General features: G+C 41.0%; 1 protein-coding gene across 11 annotated transcripts in view; it reads left to right on the plus strand.

Moving 5' to 3' along the window:
* Positions 1-18,342, plus strand: part of CELF2 (CUGBP Elav-like family member 2) — a 374,770-nt gene that overhangs the window by 293,229 nt on the left and 63,199 nt on the right. For 10 of the 11 annotated variants that reach the window (XM_013185426.3, XM_013185427.3, XM_013185423.3 and 7 more), the window contains 2 exons: positions 1,531-1,579; positions 10,337-10,471. In XM_013185426.3, coding sequence (XP_013040880.1) covers positions 1,531-1,579; positions 10,337-10,471 — 184 coding nt within the window. Of the gene's footprint in view, positions 1-1,530; positions 1,580-10,336; positions 10,472-18,342 lie in introns of those variants that run through there. The other variant, XM_048062540.2, reaches the window with a different exon arrangement.

The raw sequence follows: 18,342 nt of genomic DNA on the forward strand, positions 1-18,342 counted from the left end.
CATTGATTTGTAGGGCCAGAGTGCATTCTGGACTTTGAGTAAATCTTACGGAAATATTCACAGCAATATTGTATATTCAGTAAAGAATCTAGCAGCTACGTCCCTGGAGGTTAAGTGACTCCACCAAAAACAGTGCAGATTTGGTTTTCTGTGCTGCTTTGAAAGTGCATTTGATATGAGTGCATGGATATTCTCTCCTGCTCAGCTGTTTTTGTTTTCCAACATCATGTTTGTCATAATAGTCTTTTATAAAAAAACATGAAATTGCTGCTGACATTTTCAGCCAATACTCAGCTTTGCTGCACTGATAGATGTTACAAAAGCAGAAAGAACACAGATTTTTACACGTTCATGTGAAATGGAGAAGAATTGCTGAAGGGAGTAAAGGCAGTGGCCCTGCTGCTACCTTAAGGTTTGTGCAGTCAAATCTCAGCAGTTCTGCAGAGCCCAATGATAAAAAAATAAGAGTTGGGTTTCTGGTTTTTTTGTTTGTTTGTTTTTGTTTTTGTTTTCAGGCTTAAGTATCTTCCCCATTGAAAAACAATGCAGGGCCCTTTCCGAGGGATTTTGAGAAGCTATAATAAAATTCCCCTGAATCCTTCACAGGGGACCCATGGCTGACTATAACCAATGTCCAATAGAAGAAGCATGCACTCTCTAACCAAAGAGGACTCAGCTGTTGTGGTGTTTCTATTTCTGAAATAACAGAAAGCTGTTGGTGAAAATTTTGTTGGAATTTTCAACAATTGAAGATGGGGGGAGCCTCATTTAGCAATGAAAGCCAAGGAAACGCCATTTCGGGTGTGCGAGGGTAAGATGCCATGAGATGTACAGCGTAGCACACTACACACGGTTTCTTTTGCAATAAGAAGGAGACAAATGGAGGAAGAGGTTGAAAAGGAAAAAGTGTTAGGAGCTTTTATGGCTTTTATGGAAGCCAGAATTGTACAGTGTTGTGATGAAAGCTTTATGAATGAATGTATAATGTATTGAAAAAAAAAAAAGATACTAAAGAGTTATAGGAAGCTATTATAGGAAGCACAAGTCTTCCTCTTCAGTCCTGAAAGAATCAGCACATGTTTTTTTAATTACAAGCAAAGTTCATTTGTCAAACTAAACTCCTTTGAGTATGTTTGAAATGCTTGCGAGCTCTTAAATTACTTGAAAATTCCATCTCAGTCTTGGCAGTGGTGGAGCTCAAGAAAAAAAGTTGGTAAAACAGAAACCAAGCATGCCATAAACTAATGAGGGCTGTAACTTTAGAGGTCTTCTGAAACTAGATATGGCAAATTAAAGTTTTATATGAGTCCTGTGGGCCCAATGATCTATTTTTTTAATCTTCCTGGTTATAAAATGCTCCTTTACCATTTTATATTTCTTAAAAGCCTATAATATGGTGTTATTTTGAAGTTATATCATTTCAACATGTTTAATATTGATCATGTATCCCTTTAGCCCCTCATTAAAAACATGATTCTTGATTTTTATGACTATCCAACCTGCCTTACTCTTTTTCATTTTTGTTTTTAGATGCATCATCCTATTCAGATGAAACCCGCAGATAGTGAAAAGTCCAATGGTATGTGTTTAATTTATTTTTACCTAATTGTGACTCTCTTTTCACGAAAGCAAACAAAACATTGTGAGAGTTTTTGCTTTACTCCTTGTGTGCTGAAAATTATACGAGGCAGTTTTCCTGTACCTGACAGGTCAGGAAAGATGTTGACCTGCTCTGAACTCCCATTTATCCTCAGCTTTAAAGAAGGAAGGGTATGTTCAGAAAAATGATCTTCCCTTGTATCTGCTGTATGTCATGGCCTACCTTGCTACAAATGTCTGTTCACTTGTGTTCACTCCTGGCAGTGAGGTGATCCAAGAGCACCCAATATTGATAAGATGGAGATTAAATTTTAATGGTGAAAAGGAAAAAAAAAAAAAGAAGCAAAAAACATTCCAATGTTATCAAACAGTGTAAGCAGCTGATGGGCCTTAAATATTTGCCTAAACGTCCGTTTTATAGAATGATGCTGTTCTGAATCTGAACCAAATTCAGGTTTTAATGATATGCCTAGTTCTGAACTGGGAAACCCACCTTGCATCTCTCTGTATACTTATTCCTCTCAACGATTGTAAAATGAATGCTATAATGACAGTAATATCCGTTCAGAATACTAGGTTACTGCCTAAGTGGATGTATATGACATGCAAAATAGACAGCATTCTCAATCTATTAAACATGCCAGGTTTGTATATTCAAGGAAATAAGATAATCGGATGGTAACGCAGCCTGGCTGTGTGTGATTCTTTAAAAATATATACATGTGTATATTTTGCCCCTTGATTTGTTCCTGTAATTTTCTAAAATATATGTTAAAGATATCATCTGCCTTCTTAGATTGCAAGAGCTTCTTTTTCCCATAAGGCCCACATAATCAGAGCTGGTTCCTCCAACAGGCATCTTTGCACCTCATTAATTAGTAATCAGGGCAGAAGCCGTGCACTTAGAGATCTACATACCTGCAAATGTAAATTATGATTGGGCTCTAAATCTCTCCGCAAGGCTTTTTTAAGGCTTCTTTTGTGCTAATTGTAGTGCATCCCATTTTCAGGCTTCTCCAAGGATTAAAAAGTTTGGAAGGAAGCTAAAACTTCACATTATGCTAGGTTTCCTATTATGACAACTTTCAAAACAAAACTGGCCACAAGCATGGGAGATTTGAGCCATCACCCATTTGTAAGGGAGTGGTGTTTCCTCTCTTGGGATGTCAACAAACAGAGTTTTAGCAGCAATTTGTTGCTTTCTTCGAATGCTCAGAAGAGAGGCCAAGGAAATGAGCAGGAGGACCAAACTTTTCAGTCACGACTGTAGCACGTGAGAGCTGCTGCTGGAATCAAAATTTCACTCCCTAGTATTTATTGTGCTTGCAGTGGGCAAAGTTTTCCCTAAGATACAGGAAGACTGGCCTGGACCCTCTGAACTACTTAGCCTACACAGGTTCTTTTTTCAAGAATAAATTTCACCTCAAGTTCATTGGCAAATTAGAAATGTAAGAGCCAAGGGGCTGAAGTAAACTCCCAAGGAATTACTTAGTCATTCCTCATTTTTCTTCCTAAAGAAGATTGAACATATTGGCAAAGCACTACGGGGAATTGTGCAAACCCTGTCCTGCTCTGCAGCGCTTACAAAGCAGGGTAAATTAGCTCCTCGCTGCTGCTGTTAGACTGGGGTTATCTACATAATACTCCAGTCTGCACTGTGGGAATACTCTTATTAATCTTCAGAGTATTCTCTTGCGCCTATCTCTAGCATGAAAATCATGAGGGATTGGGTGTTTTCTTTTTTTTTTTTTCTTGACTTCTTTGTATTTTGAGAAAAACATGTCAACAAATGAAAGGCAATCATCATTGTCAAATTAAAACCCTTTTTAAATTTAGACTCCTGGAGAGTGTGTATGCTTCTGGTAGGCATGTTCAGAGGGTGGTGAACCCTTCGTTTCTAACGACTGGGGAAACAGAAGGCAAACTGACACCATGATGGTGGGAACAATAGCACAGCTCCTCAGAAGGACGGGGCGTAGGAGTAGGATCTGTGGAGGAGGCAAGAGTTTGCAAGCAGCCTGAAGAGCCAAAATAGAAAAAAAACCAGCAGCACGCGGGAGGTGGAGGCCTGTTTGGCATGTGTTTCCCATATGCTTCAGGCTATCCATCTGAGGAGGTATATTATTTGTGCCAATAGCAAAGTGTAAACTGTACCCCTTCAACCAGATTGGTAAGTTCAAAGGGGAAAAGAAAGAAGGCATGACAAGGAATCTTGGTTTTCATGATCCATGGTGTTTGAGCTTTTTTGGAATGCTCGAAACCCTTTGATTTCTGAGTAATGGGAGGATCCCACTACATTTTATAGGTGAAGTGGTGTTTCTCAAGTTTCAAAGAGGCTAAAGAAATTCTGTTATTCAGGATTTCCGAATAGCTTGTAGAAAGATATGTGGGAGAGGTTGAACACTCATTACAGTTCTTCTGGGCTCGCACGCACTTGTGAAAGGCTGGAGAGACCTGTTCAGCTTTCAGTGGCAGGAATCATAGAATCATAGAATGGCTTGGGTTGGAAGGGACCTTAAAGATCCCATAGACAAGGACACCACTCACTAGATCAGGTTGCTCAGGACCTCATCCAACCTGGCCTTGAACACCTCCAGGGATGGGGCATCCACAACCTCTCTGGGCAACCTGTTCCAGTGCCTCACCACCCTCTGAGCGAAGGGGATGTTGTCTCCTTCATCTTACAGAGGTTTTCAAAGAACAGTATTTTCTGTGTAATAAGATGCCTCCTCCCCATCCAAAGTCCCTTACTAAAAGATCTGAATGACCAACCAAGCCCAGCAGTGCTAGGATGGAATGCTCCTCATTCCTCATCACTGTTCCTGTCTTTATGCATCACTTTACAAACTTATACCTTAACACAAAAGGCCAAGCTCACCTCATGGGAACTGGGAGAAAGTTATGGAAGAGCCAGCTCCTGGGCATGTTTGACTAAGTGCCTGGGCACTTATGTGGTACTAGGACTTTATTAGCAACCTGAAGGTCTGTTTTCTTCTGGGTAGGAACTGGGTGGCTGATAGATCTATGTAATCATCTCCATTTCATCCCTGTGTACGGGGCTGAAGATGGAGAACAATAGCTCATGTGTCTGAGCCAACTCTTCGCTCGTGCAGGTGAAGCAAAGCTTAATCAGTTTCACTGAGCTTTTAGCAGCTAGAGTTGATGGAGAAAGACTTGCCTTTAGGTCTAATTAATTTGTCTGCCCTGGAGGATTCTCAAAAAGGCTTTTATTGTTGAGAAATGTACCACCCTGAAAGATTTTCAGATGATTAATTTTGTAGTGTGCCCTGTTCTAGTCATCTGTTAGGTCTACTCTGACCACTTTTATGTTGCTTGGTAGCTATTTTAACCTATCTACAAAGTTTCAGTTAAGGAATACCTGCCAGAAAAGCATGGCTTCAAGACTTCAAAGACTCCACCATTGCTTGATTCATGATAACTGTTATCACTCACAAAACTTGGCTGCTTAAGGCTGTTTTTCAATTTTCAAAAAAGAAGGGGCACCTGCACTCTAATGCAGAAAATCACAAACACGTTTGGCTCTAAGATGTCAGTGGCCATTAACGTGATGCAGTTAGCAAATACTTAAATGTTTCTTGGACCAGGATTTGAATACTGTCAATACTTTCAGGCACATATCCTGAGGACAGCATACTCTTAAATGGATCAAAGCTTCAACACTTCAGGGAAAATTACAAAATTCTCCATTAAAAAAAAAAAGGGGGGGGGGAGCAAGGGGTTATTTGTGTGATCCTATCATTTATTTTTATTTATTTGATTAGTGAAAACTTGAAGAAATAATTCTGAAATTCTATGTGGCACGACTTTGCCAATTTGGAGGGAGTAATTAAATGCCATATGTTAGCACTAACACATAGAAAAGTTGATAATTAATGCAGGCAGCTCCAGATCCAGGTGTGACTTTGACAGATTGTACGCAAGGGTTTTTCACAGCCTTACAAATAGGGATAAAAAGTCTGTTTTCCCCCCTTCCCTTTTGGATGAAAAAAAAATTAATATATTACCATTTGTACATTAACTATTTCTTGATTTGCTCAAAAGAGAAGGCAACTTCTGGGTGGAAAGCACACTCTTTAACTGACTGGAGCCCTCAAAATATATAATAAAGGGAAATAACTGATTTTTCAGGACATAATTTTGGGGATTTAGGGTTAGAGAAAAGGAAAGTTTTTTGAGTCTTAGGGCAGATTTCCCATTATTGTTACAAGGTTTAATTCTTTTCTAGCATGCAGGAAAAAATCCCTGCCCCTTTATTCTCCTGGGTTAGCACTACTGATCTAATACAGACTGCAAACTGACAAATGGGGGTATGCTCATGCAAAATGCTCATTAATGAAGCAAAATGAGTAAAGCTGAAATATTTGGAGCCTTCAGGATGTTACTCTGCAAGTTGAATGTAGTGCTGTCAGAAGGCAGGTGGCTCTGGTTTGAAAGAAGCCCCCACCAGCAGAAGCAGACTTCACCTCTGCCAGCTTCTGATGGCTGACATAGCTCTCTTCAAGCATGATACCGAGGCACCCTTGCTACTCATCACAGAGATAGTCTTGATGGAGTTAGGAAAGCTCATTTTGCTATAAAACAGGCGTCTGCTGCTCGTCACACAAAGTTTCTACATTCAGGCAGAAGAATCCCACCTCAAATCCAGCAGGTTCAGCACTGGATATGTCACACTAACTGCCTGGGCAGCAGAGCTGACCTGCATTTGTTACATGTTTGGAAGGATTAGAAGTGAATCCCACAATTATTTGCTCAGGATGCTGTGCAGTTTCACACCTTCCTTCACATAGCTAAAAATTCAGGCCTTGTTCGGTGTGACCTTCCGCCTTCTCCTGCTCCATCAGTGCGGAGCACTCAGCCATCTCATCCTGCTCGTTATTTGCAGCCAGTGGTATCTCCTTCAGGTCACCAGAGTGGTGCAAAACAGCCAGAAGTTACAAATAGGCCTACGAACAGAGTCAGAAAGCAATGATATCAAATGCTTGCCAAAAATTTTGCATTTAGTTTCAGGATTCTGAATTATTGAAACCTAACCCTAGTGTGGGAGAGAGAATTGTCAAGCAGCAGTGAAACGTTTCTGAAATATGTGCACACAAATACCGTCCCCTGTGCCCTGCTGTCCTTCCCCCAGCTTTCTCCTTCCCCTGCTCTTATTGCCCAAAGCACTCGCAGCTTCCAGGCTTTCTCCACTCCCTCAGAGCTCACTTATTCCTCTCATCCCTGAGGCTGGAGCTGAGGACATCTGCATGTTAGGGTTGGGAGTTAGCTGGAAGTTTACAGCCCCGTCTATTATTGTCCAAAGCAGGGAGGAGGCTCCCATGAAACAAGCTGTCCTGTCGTGCCAGGAGAGGTGATTTTTTTGAGGAGCTGACCTCTTGGCATTGGTAACAGCCAATAGATAACGTTTTAGCTGGGACTAGGACTGGAAACGTCAATTTTAGACGAGTATAGTTGGGGGACATAGCTTCAGAAACTGCTGTCCCTTCTGAAGCCAGCAGTGGGTAGCACCTTTCCAGTCTCCACGCTTTGTTGGGTTGCATGGGCTTAATGTCGAGCTCCTCTTTTTACAGTTTGTGCACAGGCAAGGCAGCAGGCCTGGCTGATCGAACGGGGGGGCTGCTAACCTCTAAATACACTTGAGCCATACTTCTTGCAGTCCATTGTCTGTTCGATTCTCGCACCACATCTGCAAGGCAGGGAAGTATTCCTTTTAGAAAGGAGAGAAGTGGCTGACCAAAAATGCGGAAACAAATCCTGTCAGCCAGCCTTAAGCAAGTAGAAAAGCATTCCTTTCTCTGCGTGAGAATACATAGTTTAAAACTATTTCAGCCTAATAATATCAGATGTTCCATCAGACGGAGTGAAAACATGTCATTCTGAGCCTGACAATTGTCCCTTTAAATGTTTTTTATGCTGGGCCCCTGGCCAAAACAGAATAGAAATTTTCTTTAGCTTCAACGCTGATCAGCACTGACTAATAGCACTGAATGCAGGGCACGTCATCGTATCAATATGTTTTCTGTACTCTGAGCATTCTTTGTGAAATCTGCATTTTTAAGATGTACAGTACACGGGAGCTGGATGTTTAATTTACTATAAAATCACCCTCAAGCTGAAAACCTGCAAATCATCTTAGTTCAATTGCATATTTATAGGTTTACTAGCGAAACTGAAGGAGGCCGGTGGGGAGTTTGTCATCTGTTACTCTTTGGAAAATTAAAACAAAGACTTCCCATTTGCTTTGGAGGGGTAGAAAAGCGGCGGGGGCTCCTTGGCACCCTGATGGCTTCTGTTTGGTTTGTAGGGCAGGGTGAGGATCCCTGCATCAGTGAAAGATCTCTTTTTTTTTTATTATTTTTTTTGAATCTCTGAATGAATTTCTTTGGTTTGAGTCGTTGTCCTTGCACCTAAGCAAGACCTTCAGCTCCTTATTCTGGAACTGCATGGTAGGCACTTGTCCAACAAGGCCAGCAGATGTTTTTAAGAGAGAGCTGGGTCTGGTCACTCTTTGGGTAGCCTAAAATCAACTCACGTTTTAACTGCCTGGGTACTAGCTGACACGCAGGCAGAAGTTAAGAGGTGGCACCTGGGCTTGCCCCAGCTTGATCTCGGTTTGCAGCATGAGAAATCTTTACAAGTGCCTGGCAGCCCAGCTGAGTCCCTTGGTCATACCCTTTCCTGTGCCGTGGCCATAGTGTTTGGCTGTTGTTGAGGGAGCAGGCAGGCCACAGACCTTCCTCGAAGAGATTAGTCAAGGGGACGTAGGATTTTTAAGCAGCCAATTTACAGGTATCCTCTCACCAGCAGAGGTGAGTACCCACACACTCCTCATGGCTGGGAGCAAGCCAATTCAGTTTCACCATCCTTAAAATAATTATTTGCAGCACCAAAACCAATTGTGTATTATGAATCAGGTATAAAGTTTCATTGAAAGGCATTTATTTATATATAAATCCCGACTTCGAGCCTCATCTGCAATCCCACTGTTCAGCTGCTGATCTCTGTATACCTGGCTCATCCCATGCATTCGTCGTTTGTTAAGCTTTCCTGAAGGGTTAACCTGCCAGCGGAACCCCAATATAAAGTGTGAATGAAAATGTTGAGACTTGAGGAATCTGCCGAGAAAAAACTTCTCCAGGGTGTTAAATTCACACCAATTTTCTTGCCAGCTTCTCAAGCAAGAAGCTGAGATTGTAGGGGCTGGTCTCTGGTTTGGATTCTGAAAAATGCCTGGTCTCGGTGCTTGCCTGTATAAAAGCTACAAATACTTTTTAAACTCTACAATTCTAAGGAAAAAATTACTTCAAATACCTCTCTTGTGATCAATAAACATGAACCTCTTCTTTTTATTGTTGAAATTATGAAATGCACTTAAAGTGTTGAAGTATAACACAAATAAAATCTTATGAAAATAGATGCAGTTTCTTATTCCTCAGCTGCAATTTTTTCCATTTGACAAACTTGTACTAATACAGGGAGAGAGGGTTGGAGAGCAACAGAAGATTATTTTTTTTTGTAGGCCCAGAAATGAAAATACTTCGTTACAAAAATAATTTGCACAATAATAGAAATAAGTAAGTGCACTGCAGCCTCTCTGGAGTAAAGCTTTCCTTCTGTTTTTGCATCCCTGCAAACTCTGACAGTCTACTCATTAACAGTGAATTGGATTTACATGCCATTTCAAGAGAAGAAGAAAGTACTGGTGTATATACTGTATAATAAGCGCTTAGATTTGGGGTTTAATATAGATGGGATGGTGTGTTAACGTTTTTAAGTCTTTCCAGAGAGCTTTAAGTTTGAACCTGTTTCATTTTTGACACGAGTCCGCAGTTTTAGACCTGTAAATTTGAGTTTGATTAGCAGGACCGCCTGAGTCCTGCTGCTGCAGTGTAGCTTTTGCTGATTTTGGCGACAATACAGGCAAAAATTCGATCAATAAGTCAGGTAAAGCACCTTTTTCATGTTTTGGTTGTGGGTTGTTTTTTTTTGTTGTTGTTTTTTTGCAAACTCAGCATCATTGCAAATCAAAGGGTTTGGCTCTTGGAAAGCATTATGCAGCCCCCTTGTTAAAGTGCTGCCCTAGAATATGCCTTGTGTCCCCTTGGAGGGGAGAGGACTGGATCACTCCGAAAAAGGCAGGAAAATGTAATGTCTTCTTTTTCCAGAGCAGTGGGTTACACGTCTGCCTTTTGAGTGCCATGCATTAAGCTGGTTGAAATTGAAAGCTAAGATAGGAGCCTCTCTCTCAAAACATTTCTCAGGAATATTTTTCATTAGCTCATATCATTACGTGCACAATCCCCTCTTCACCTTCACCCCTGTCATGATTTCTTTCATACGTGAGGGAGGTGAGGGAATTTATCTGAATTAAAATCTATGCAAAGATATCTTTACTCTTTCTAACAGAGGATGCTTTTCTCTTAGAAGCTGTGATGGGGAAGACATACGCAGAATGACTAAGGCAGCCAATTAATATGTTATATAAACAGCAACCACCACTAAAAAAAAAGGCAGAGAGATAAAGAAAGCTGAGAGATTTTGGGTGGGGGTGGGAGGGGGGGGAAGGGAGGTTGTAAGTATAAAGTGTTTGCCTTAGGACTTGTCTTCAGTTACAGAGCCAGACTCACATGACTGGAGCTTGGTTTGATGTGGTAATGAAGCATTGATCACAGGAAAAAGATGAAATGGCCTTTGCTCATTCATTATTTTTATCTTCTAGCTGTGGAAGACAGAAAATTGTTCATAGGAATGGTTTCGAAGAAGTGTAATGAGAATGATATCAGGGTGATGTTTTCTCCGTTCGGCCAGATAGAAGAATGCCGAATCCTTCGGGGACCTGATGGGCTGAGCAGAGGTGAGTGTGCAGTCTGTAAAGTCTCTTTCCTTAAGCACTAATTGGGAGCTATATGTCACAGTCAGGGTAGGCATAGCCGCTGTCTGCAGCTAGAGGTTACGCCGTAATACGTCCCACGTGATGAAGGTATCCGCATGAACTTTTCACAGTGACTGAAATTATCACCTTTTATTTCCAGTGTCAGAAAGGTCTTGGTGCCAACATATTAACTTGTGTTATCGCACTGTTTGTCAGCTGGAAAGGTTCCTTTGCACCCTGAGAACACACCCTCAGTTTTCTGCTCTCACAAAATCAAAGATCCTTCCCTGACCCCATTTCTGCTTTGTACCATAAGGCCAAAAAAAAAAAAAAAAGGGACTGTAAATGACTGTTTGAAGACGTACAGGGTCACGGGAACTGGCCGACTATCTCCTGAATTCCTGTGTTTTTTATAAACATATGCAAAACATAGGTCTGCTCTAACTCAGAAACAAAGAGGTTAGCTTGAACCTGAAAGCTTTACCTGGACCAAACTTTGTAAAAAGAGCTTCTTGAGCTTGTGCCTCTATCACAAACCGAAAACCAGGGGAGAGGTGCTAAGCGGCACCACCAAGAGTGGTCAAGCGGCTGACCTGAACTTTGAAAATGAAGTGCAGCACAGACTTCAATAGCTGGTGACCCTTTCTGAATGCAGAAGTGCCTTTTCAGGAAAGGCTCTCTGAAAACATATTGAAAAGAAAAATAAATGTATATTGATGACACAGACTGCATATTAACTCCATGGTACATGGATCTGAAATTATTCCTCGGACTGTGAACCTTCCCATAAACTCAGCGCTGGGTGGCACTGAGTAGAACAGGGCATCATGACAGCCCCATCTTTCAGTGGGAAAAGATTTTGGGGTACTAGCTGCTGTCATGTAATGGCATGGGGAGCAAAGTAATTTTAAGCGTGAAGCTATGAAGAACATCACTTCTATTTCAATAGAAATAAATTTTAAAAAAAAAACATAGCACAGTTTATGCATTTTATTACATTTTCAAAAGGCACAGAAAAAATAATTGTATCAATCTTACATATAGATATAGCTCTATTTATTTTTTTTACTTCTGGATCTATTTGCTTCCTGTAGGCTGTAGGATCCTCAGTGTTTTGTGCAACAATTTGTGCCTGGGGTTGAGAAACAGACGTTTTTGTTTTGTGTGCAGCCCAGCTCGTTTTAAAAGCCTATACATTTCAGCAGGGGAAGTTGCATGTATTGCTATATATTTCATAGCACTGCTTGAAACATATACTCTACTACTTCTGAATAATAAGGGCTTGTTGACAAGTTATTCTGACAATAAATAGGAAGCCCAAAGAAGATTATGCTCTTACATTTATGAATGCTTAGATTGCAATCCCAAAACTTTGGGGGCTGGCATACAGCAGTCCCTTCAGGCAAGTAGAGCATCAGGATCACGGTTTTTGCCTTGGGGAAGACCAGGGGAAAGGTCTGAGGTTGGTTGCTGCAGCTCAGTAATGACTGTTAACTGATAAGTCCACCACTGTCATTATCTGCTAGACCCCACACTGAGGGAAAACGAATCTTTCTGATTTTTAGTGATTTCACTTTGTAAGCAGCACAGAGAAGGGGTGATGGAAGACACAAGTGGGAAAAGAGCTAACTAACTGCTGAAATGATAACAAGATCTGGGCATCAGATGTTTTGAGCCCCAAAAGAATTAATTGACTCTTCAGCATCATCCAGCAAAGAAATGGACTTCACCTGGGATCTGTAGAAACCCTACTGCATTATTACCTTTATTCAATAGTCATTGGGTATACTACAAGCATAGAAAAGCTAACTATGAATTCAAATAGGGTAAATAAGGGTGGTGGGGTAGTTTTGTTCCTCCATAAATAGCAATATTAAAATCAGAAACTGGGATTTTGAAGCCATGTCGCTAATATATCAGGGAGAGCAGTGTCGTCTGCCAGCCAGCAAAGCCATAGAGTTAACGTGCTGCTCTCTCCTGCTGGAGGGTGAAGATCTTAGTCCATGTAGGTCACACACCAGTAGTCTTAGCAGAGCTGTATCCTCCCTGCTACTCGGGTTTATTTCGGTCACCATCATGACTGATATTCTGTCATGCCCTCATGCATCATGGCTTGTTAAACTTGAATTGCTTTCTACACACCCATGTTCACACTTGAAAATGAGTTCAGCTGTGCCAACCAGGTTTTCAGGCAGATGTTTATCAGCTTCACAAAATCACCACGCCATGAGAGAAGGCAAAGCGTTGGAAAAATGGTTGGTTTTGCAGAGCTGAAAAGAAAAGTGCTAAGGGAGATTTGCAGCAGAGGGAGCTCGGCTGAAAAAGCTCAGGGTGAAAAGCTGCTTCGCTAAAGCAAGAAGGAGAATTATAGAGTTAAATCTTAGTAATGAGTTCTGATACTTAATGAGTTTTAATTCATGTTACCGTTTCTCAAGATGCTAGTTCCCTTTGCCACAAATAATATTTGTTTTCCCAGCACCAGTTCAGATGTGCTTCCCTCCCGGACACAGAGGGGTGAATGAAAAATAGTCACTGTCTTAGGAAAACACTGTCCTCATGATGCCAGAGCCTTCGGGAACTCACAGTGCTCACAGCAGTGAGATGGAAATATGGTCCAATAAACTCTGTTTGGCATCTCTTTCCAATTGCATAACGAATGTGCATCATGGTATCATGGAAGAAAAGAGCTTGAAAAATATATTCATTGGTATTTATGCCAACTTTCGAGCTTCATTGAAGGATTCAGGCAAATAATCCTTATTACCAGCAGATAGTTGCAAGGAATAGCTCCAGGTTACGCTGCTCAGTAGAATAATTTTAGTTTGTGCTGCTACTTTTTGTTATTGTCGTTCTTTTCTCTCATAATGAAGAGTAAAAAGCTTTCAGCTGACTTTTCTGTCACGTCTACACTACAACAGCATCCGTACTGCTAGCGTGGTAACAGTAAACCCATAGGGTTTTACTGTAGGGTTGTAGGGTACCACATGCTTCCAGTAGCAAGACGAAATCCCTTTCTGCAGCAGCAAGAGATATGTAACACTTGTGATGGGTGCAGTGTAAGTGTTAAGATAAAGAGAGAGGTTGAACTGGTTGTTCCTATTGTAGTTTCTAGCCAGGAGCTGACAGAACTTTATATTAAAGTCGCACCCCTTGCTGTCACTACTGATAATGTACCATCAGCATTTCCACTCCAAATTCCCATTGTCAGCTGTTTGAAACTCATCTGTAATACGAGACTAAAATGATGATACAAAGCTCCAGTGGTGGAGCGGTGTACTTTAAAGGAAGTGAGATTTTCTCTTTAACTCAAGTTTATAACTTGTTTTATTCTACCGGCTACAAGAAATAGGCAGCAACCAAAACACACTGCCTTCCAAAGGCTCTGGGATAGTCCCTGTGAAATTAGTTGGCTGGCAGAGAGTAATTCCTAGCTGCGAAGAGTATTAAAAAAATAAAACTACCCTGTTGGCTGTAGAGATAAAGAAGCCAGGGACTGAACAGACATGGAGGCTGGCCTCCGCTTTAGCAGGGTTCACGGGACTATCTAAAGAAGCTTGCAGCTGCCTGTACTATATTCATTATTCAAAGAGAAGGATTCAGCCTGCAGGGTTGTTTAATCCAGCACTTTTTCTGAAGAGCTAAGTATGCTTTACAAAAATTCATGATTGTGATATCATGTGCTAAGCTTCATTATCATGAAAAAGCAGAAGTGAACTGCCTCAGATGATTAAGATTTTAAATCACTTATTGTGAACGGCTTAAGGAAACTTTCAGACCTCCTGACTTCCAGCACATGTCTACATGACCACAGATGCCAACACAGACGGCCATGCCATGGTAGCTGGACTGTGCAAAACTAGCCAGAAATAACCAAGTTTGATTTGTAGCTGGGCTACTAATGTGCTATATGTCTGTAGGTGAGTTGATTTTTTCATCATGTATTATCCCCTTCCTTAAAACAAGGATAGCAATGCTCCTCTAGCTTTATAAGATGCTTTTTTTTAGACCAGTGGATCAATATCTCTGTATCACTCTAGGAATTATTACCATCCATAACGATGATAAAAAAAATCCTCTTATCCTTATCACAGGAACACCACGCAACAAATTATTTGGCTGTATTGCTAAGTGCAGATTTATATAAGAGATACCAGAAACAACTCGACTGGGTTAATAGCGTGCTCTGAAGAAAACCTGCTAATAACATGTACAGACAATTGGATGTACCACGGAAATTGGGGAAAAGCTCCAAATATATATTCCTACGCCTTCCAGGCTCCTAATTGTGTGTTGTGTTTTTTTTTAACACCAGACACATGGGACAAGTGCACATTTCTAGACACATTGGTTACAGCAATATTTTTTTCTTTGTTTGCTTTAAAAGCAGGTTAGAAATGGCATGGAGAGTTATACCACGGTCAGGCAATTTAATTCCATGAAAATCCATTCATGACTTTCAGATTTGGGGGTTTTCTTGATGAATGAATAAGAGACAATTAGCATTTGCATCGTAATTATTTGCAGTGTAGAGTAGGTGAGGATGTTTTATGCCTTTATGTCTGGTTGTTTTTCCTTATGGGTATTACTGCTCCTTTCTGAGCTCAAGTAAGGTGAAGTGCCACCATGGGAGCAGCCTGGATTAGGGGCCACCTTTTGACCTCTGCATCAGTAAGTGATGAGAAACAAGCACAGGGGAAGTTCAGTGTTTTTTCTTGCTCTTCAGAAGCACCTTCCTACCTTATTTCTTTTACTGTAATATGGTAACTTTTTAATTTTCCCAGTCATTGTGGCACATTTAATTTTCTTCTTCCCCTGGTGAAACGTTTCAAAAGGTGTGAAGGAGCGAACACATCAAGTGACCAGTGTCTCAACTGGCCTGTGGCCAGGCCAGCAACTCTATATCTCAGTTTCCATTTCTGCACCTTGTCAGCAATCCCTGCTCAGAGGGAGGCCTGAAATGAAATAATATACACGAGTTTTTATGCCAGCAGGAGGGTCATCGAGGCACCGGTAGAGAATGTGGTCTTTGGAACCCGTTTGGTTGCATAAATTCCAGTTACTGAAGTCTGTACTTTGCCGGGTGGTTAATGGACTGCCCAATTAGAAACACTGCGAGGAAACCATGAATTTATCTAGAATTTGTCATCTGGTCAACAGTCGAGAAAAGTCAGTAAAGCCAAAGGGATAAGGCACGTTCACGATGTGCCTGCGGTTGGCTTTATGTGCCTGACATGCATAAACTAAAGAGCTTTACTGTGACTTCTTCAACAGACTTGACTTTGGGCAGAGTTGTTGCACTTGTTCCCAGACCTGCCATTGTATATCTTCAGCACTAGTTAATGACCCAATGTCTGTACAGTAAACTATTGGATGTCTTCATTTGGAGCTGAAATGTGTGTGACCCACTAAGACATATTTTTGTGTGATCTTTTTTTACTAGAAAGCTGTCTCCCAGGCTGGTCTTCCCTGCAGACTATGCTATAGTATCACAGTGTAGAAAAGGGAAAGTCTACTTTGCAATCTCAGCTAGAAATATTTTAGCACAGCTAGGACTTATTTTTATCACACTTAATTTCCATAGCTTTTTACTTGAGCCTTATCTTTTCCTTAAATAGAGACTTTCATCTCAGAGGATCCCAAATGCCTCTTGCAAGAGTATTTTTGCAGCTTTTCACTATTGTTTCTTCACAGAAAGTGAAGAAAAATCTCAATTACGGTAAACTGGGAAGCTGTAGCACAACCATTACACCACCAGCTGCGCAGCCTCCATGCATAATACTGCGATTGCTTGGATGCCTTGGAAAATCTCCTGAGCCGCCTTCTGCGTTAGAGGGGTCGCTGTATGGTTGTTGGTTTTTTTGTTTTGTTTTGTTTTTTTTTGTTTTTAATTGATTACATCTGCCCTTCTTTCATCTCCAGAACTTTAAAGGCGTGTTTCTTAAACTCCCATTTTTAACTCTAGGCCTGATTCCAAAATGTCTAGGGGTTTTGCATCTCCCTTTGTCTTCAGTGAAGATCTGGGGGTTTTAAACCTCTGGTAGACAATGGTGGTTTTATCTGGGAGGTTTCTTGTGTAGGTATGAAATCAGACCCCTTACCTTGAGGCTTCTGTGGTTAAAAATGTTCTACTTCACTGGCAGCTCGCTGGTATTGATGTTATGTTACTCTGTGCATGAACTGCCAACTGAACATTTCAAAACAGCGTATGAAAGCCTGAGATGAGAAGAACCGAGTGAAGCAGGAACTGAAATGGGGCAGCGCTGAGCATCTTCAAATATTTCAGATTAATTCGAGCAGCGAGCCCTAGTTATGGGGTGGCATGGTTCAAGGAGGAAGCTTTTCTAACTTTGCAGCCTTTTCAAAATTCTCTTTCAGTTCTAGGGGGGAAAGAAGACCAACCTGTGAGTTTGGACGTTACGTTAGCTGAGATGGCAGATGCAATAACATGCTTCAAAATCTCTGTGCTGGAGCTGGGTGCCCTCCTTCAATTCTGCCCGTAGCAGGAAATTATTTGGTGAAATCTTTCCCTAGTCAACCTCTCTCTTGTAGGGGGTGAGAAGGCAGCCTTAGAGAAAGAACCAAAACTCTCAGCCTTCTTTTCTCCATCCCCTTTTGCTCCTGTTAGTAATCCCTGACATTTTGAAACCAGAGGTGATAAATAATTGCAAGGTGACTTTTAGATTAGTCATATTTACAAAAGATTTATATATATCTATAGATAGATAGATAGATAGATAGATATAAAAGGAAGTAATTTCAATACATTAGCTATAGAAATATGCCTTCTCTGGGTTTTTGCTCCCAATCTGAGCTCCGTAGCTCCAGTAACAGGGCAGTAATTGAAGTATCAGAACTTGGTACGGTAGAACAGAAACAGTTTGCTTGTAGCTGTTGGTGCAGAAGAGCTCGGCCCATGGCACTACAATTAATGCAGAGTTTCATATGATGAGGTGAGAGGCCATGGAAATCTTTCTTGTTTCCTTGCACTACGAGGCATGAAATCTGATTAGTCTTGTCCTGTTATAATTGTGATTTACAATCCTAAAGCTACTGGCATGTTCCCAAAAGACCACCTATATCCATGAGATACAGAGTGGAGTATACTGAAAAGAGAGCATTTTCCCAACGCGTCAGAAACCAGGATGAGTACAGGATGGTTCAGGGCCGCCAGAACTCATCTAGCTTTAACAAGTAAAACCCAGCGTGCTCAGACACCGACTTTTGATGAAATTCTAGATGCCCAAGGAAAACATCCTCCTAAAGTGTATATGTTCCCCATATAGAAAATTAAAGGTGCTGCTGTCACCTGAGGCAGAAAATACAAGTATCTCAGAAGAACAACTTTTCTCAATACCTAACTTATACGTGCAAGTCTGGCGATGAAGTGGACTGAATCCTGTTATCTAGGTTTAGCTTCTCTCCAGTGTGACATAAAAGGAAAGGATCCCAAGTTTCACACATAATAAAATATATAGGATCCCATGTTTCATACATAATAAAATACATGTGCATGCATAACATATGCAAATACTGAGCATGTGTCCAAGTTTGATAGCTGAAAAAATTGCCTTTAAATATGAATGCATGTAGCTTTTAGTCTGGAAAGGTGGTTTAATTATCTAGCATCTAATTGGGGTGCTTGATGGTAACAACTGAAAGTCTAGGTTATCAAGTAATTTAGAAATGAAGTTGTCTAGTGAATTTTTACCATGATTATTTAGGCAAATTAGGTGTTTGCTGTGCAAATGGGCAGTCCGTCGGTGGGAAATGGCTTGCTGACCAGAGATAACAAGGGGACCTAACCTTGTAGCCTCTGGCTGGCAAACCTCAATTAAAATGCAGTCCTGTCTTCT

Source organism: Anser cygnoides, chromosome 1, assembly GCF_040182565.1.
Source record: "Anser cygnoides isolate HZ-2024a breed goose chromosome 1, Taihu_goose_T2T_genome, whole genome shotgun sequence".
NCBI lineage: Eukaryota > Metazoa > Chordata > Aves > Anseriformes > Anatidae > Anser > Anser cygnoides.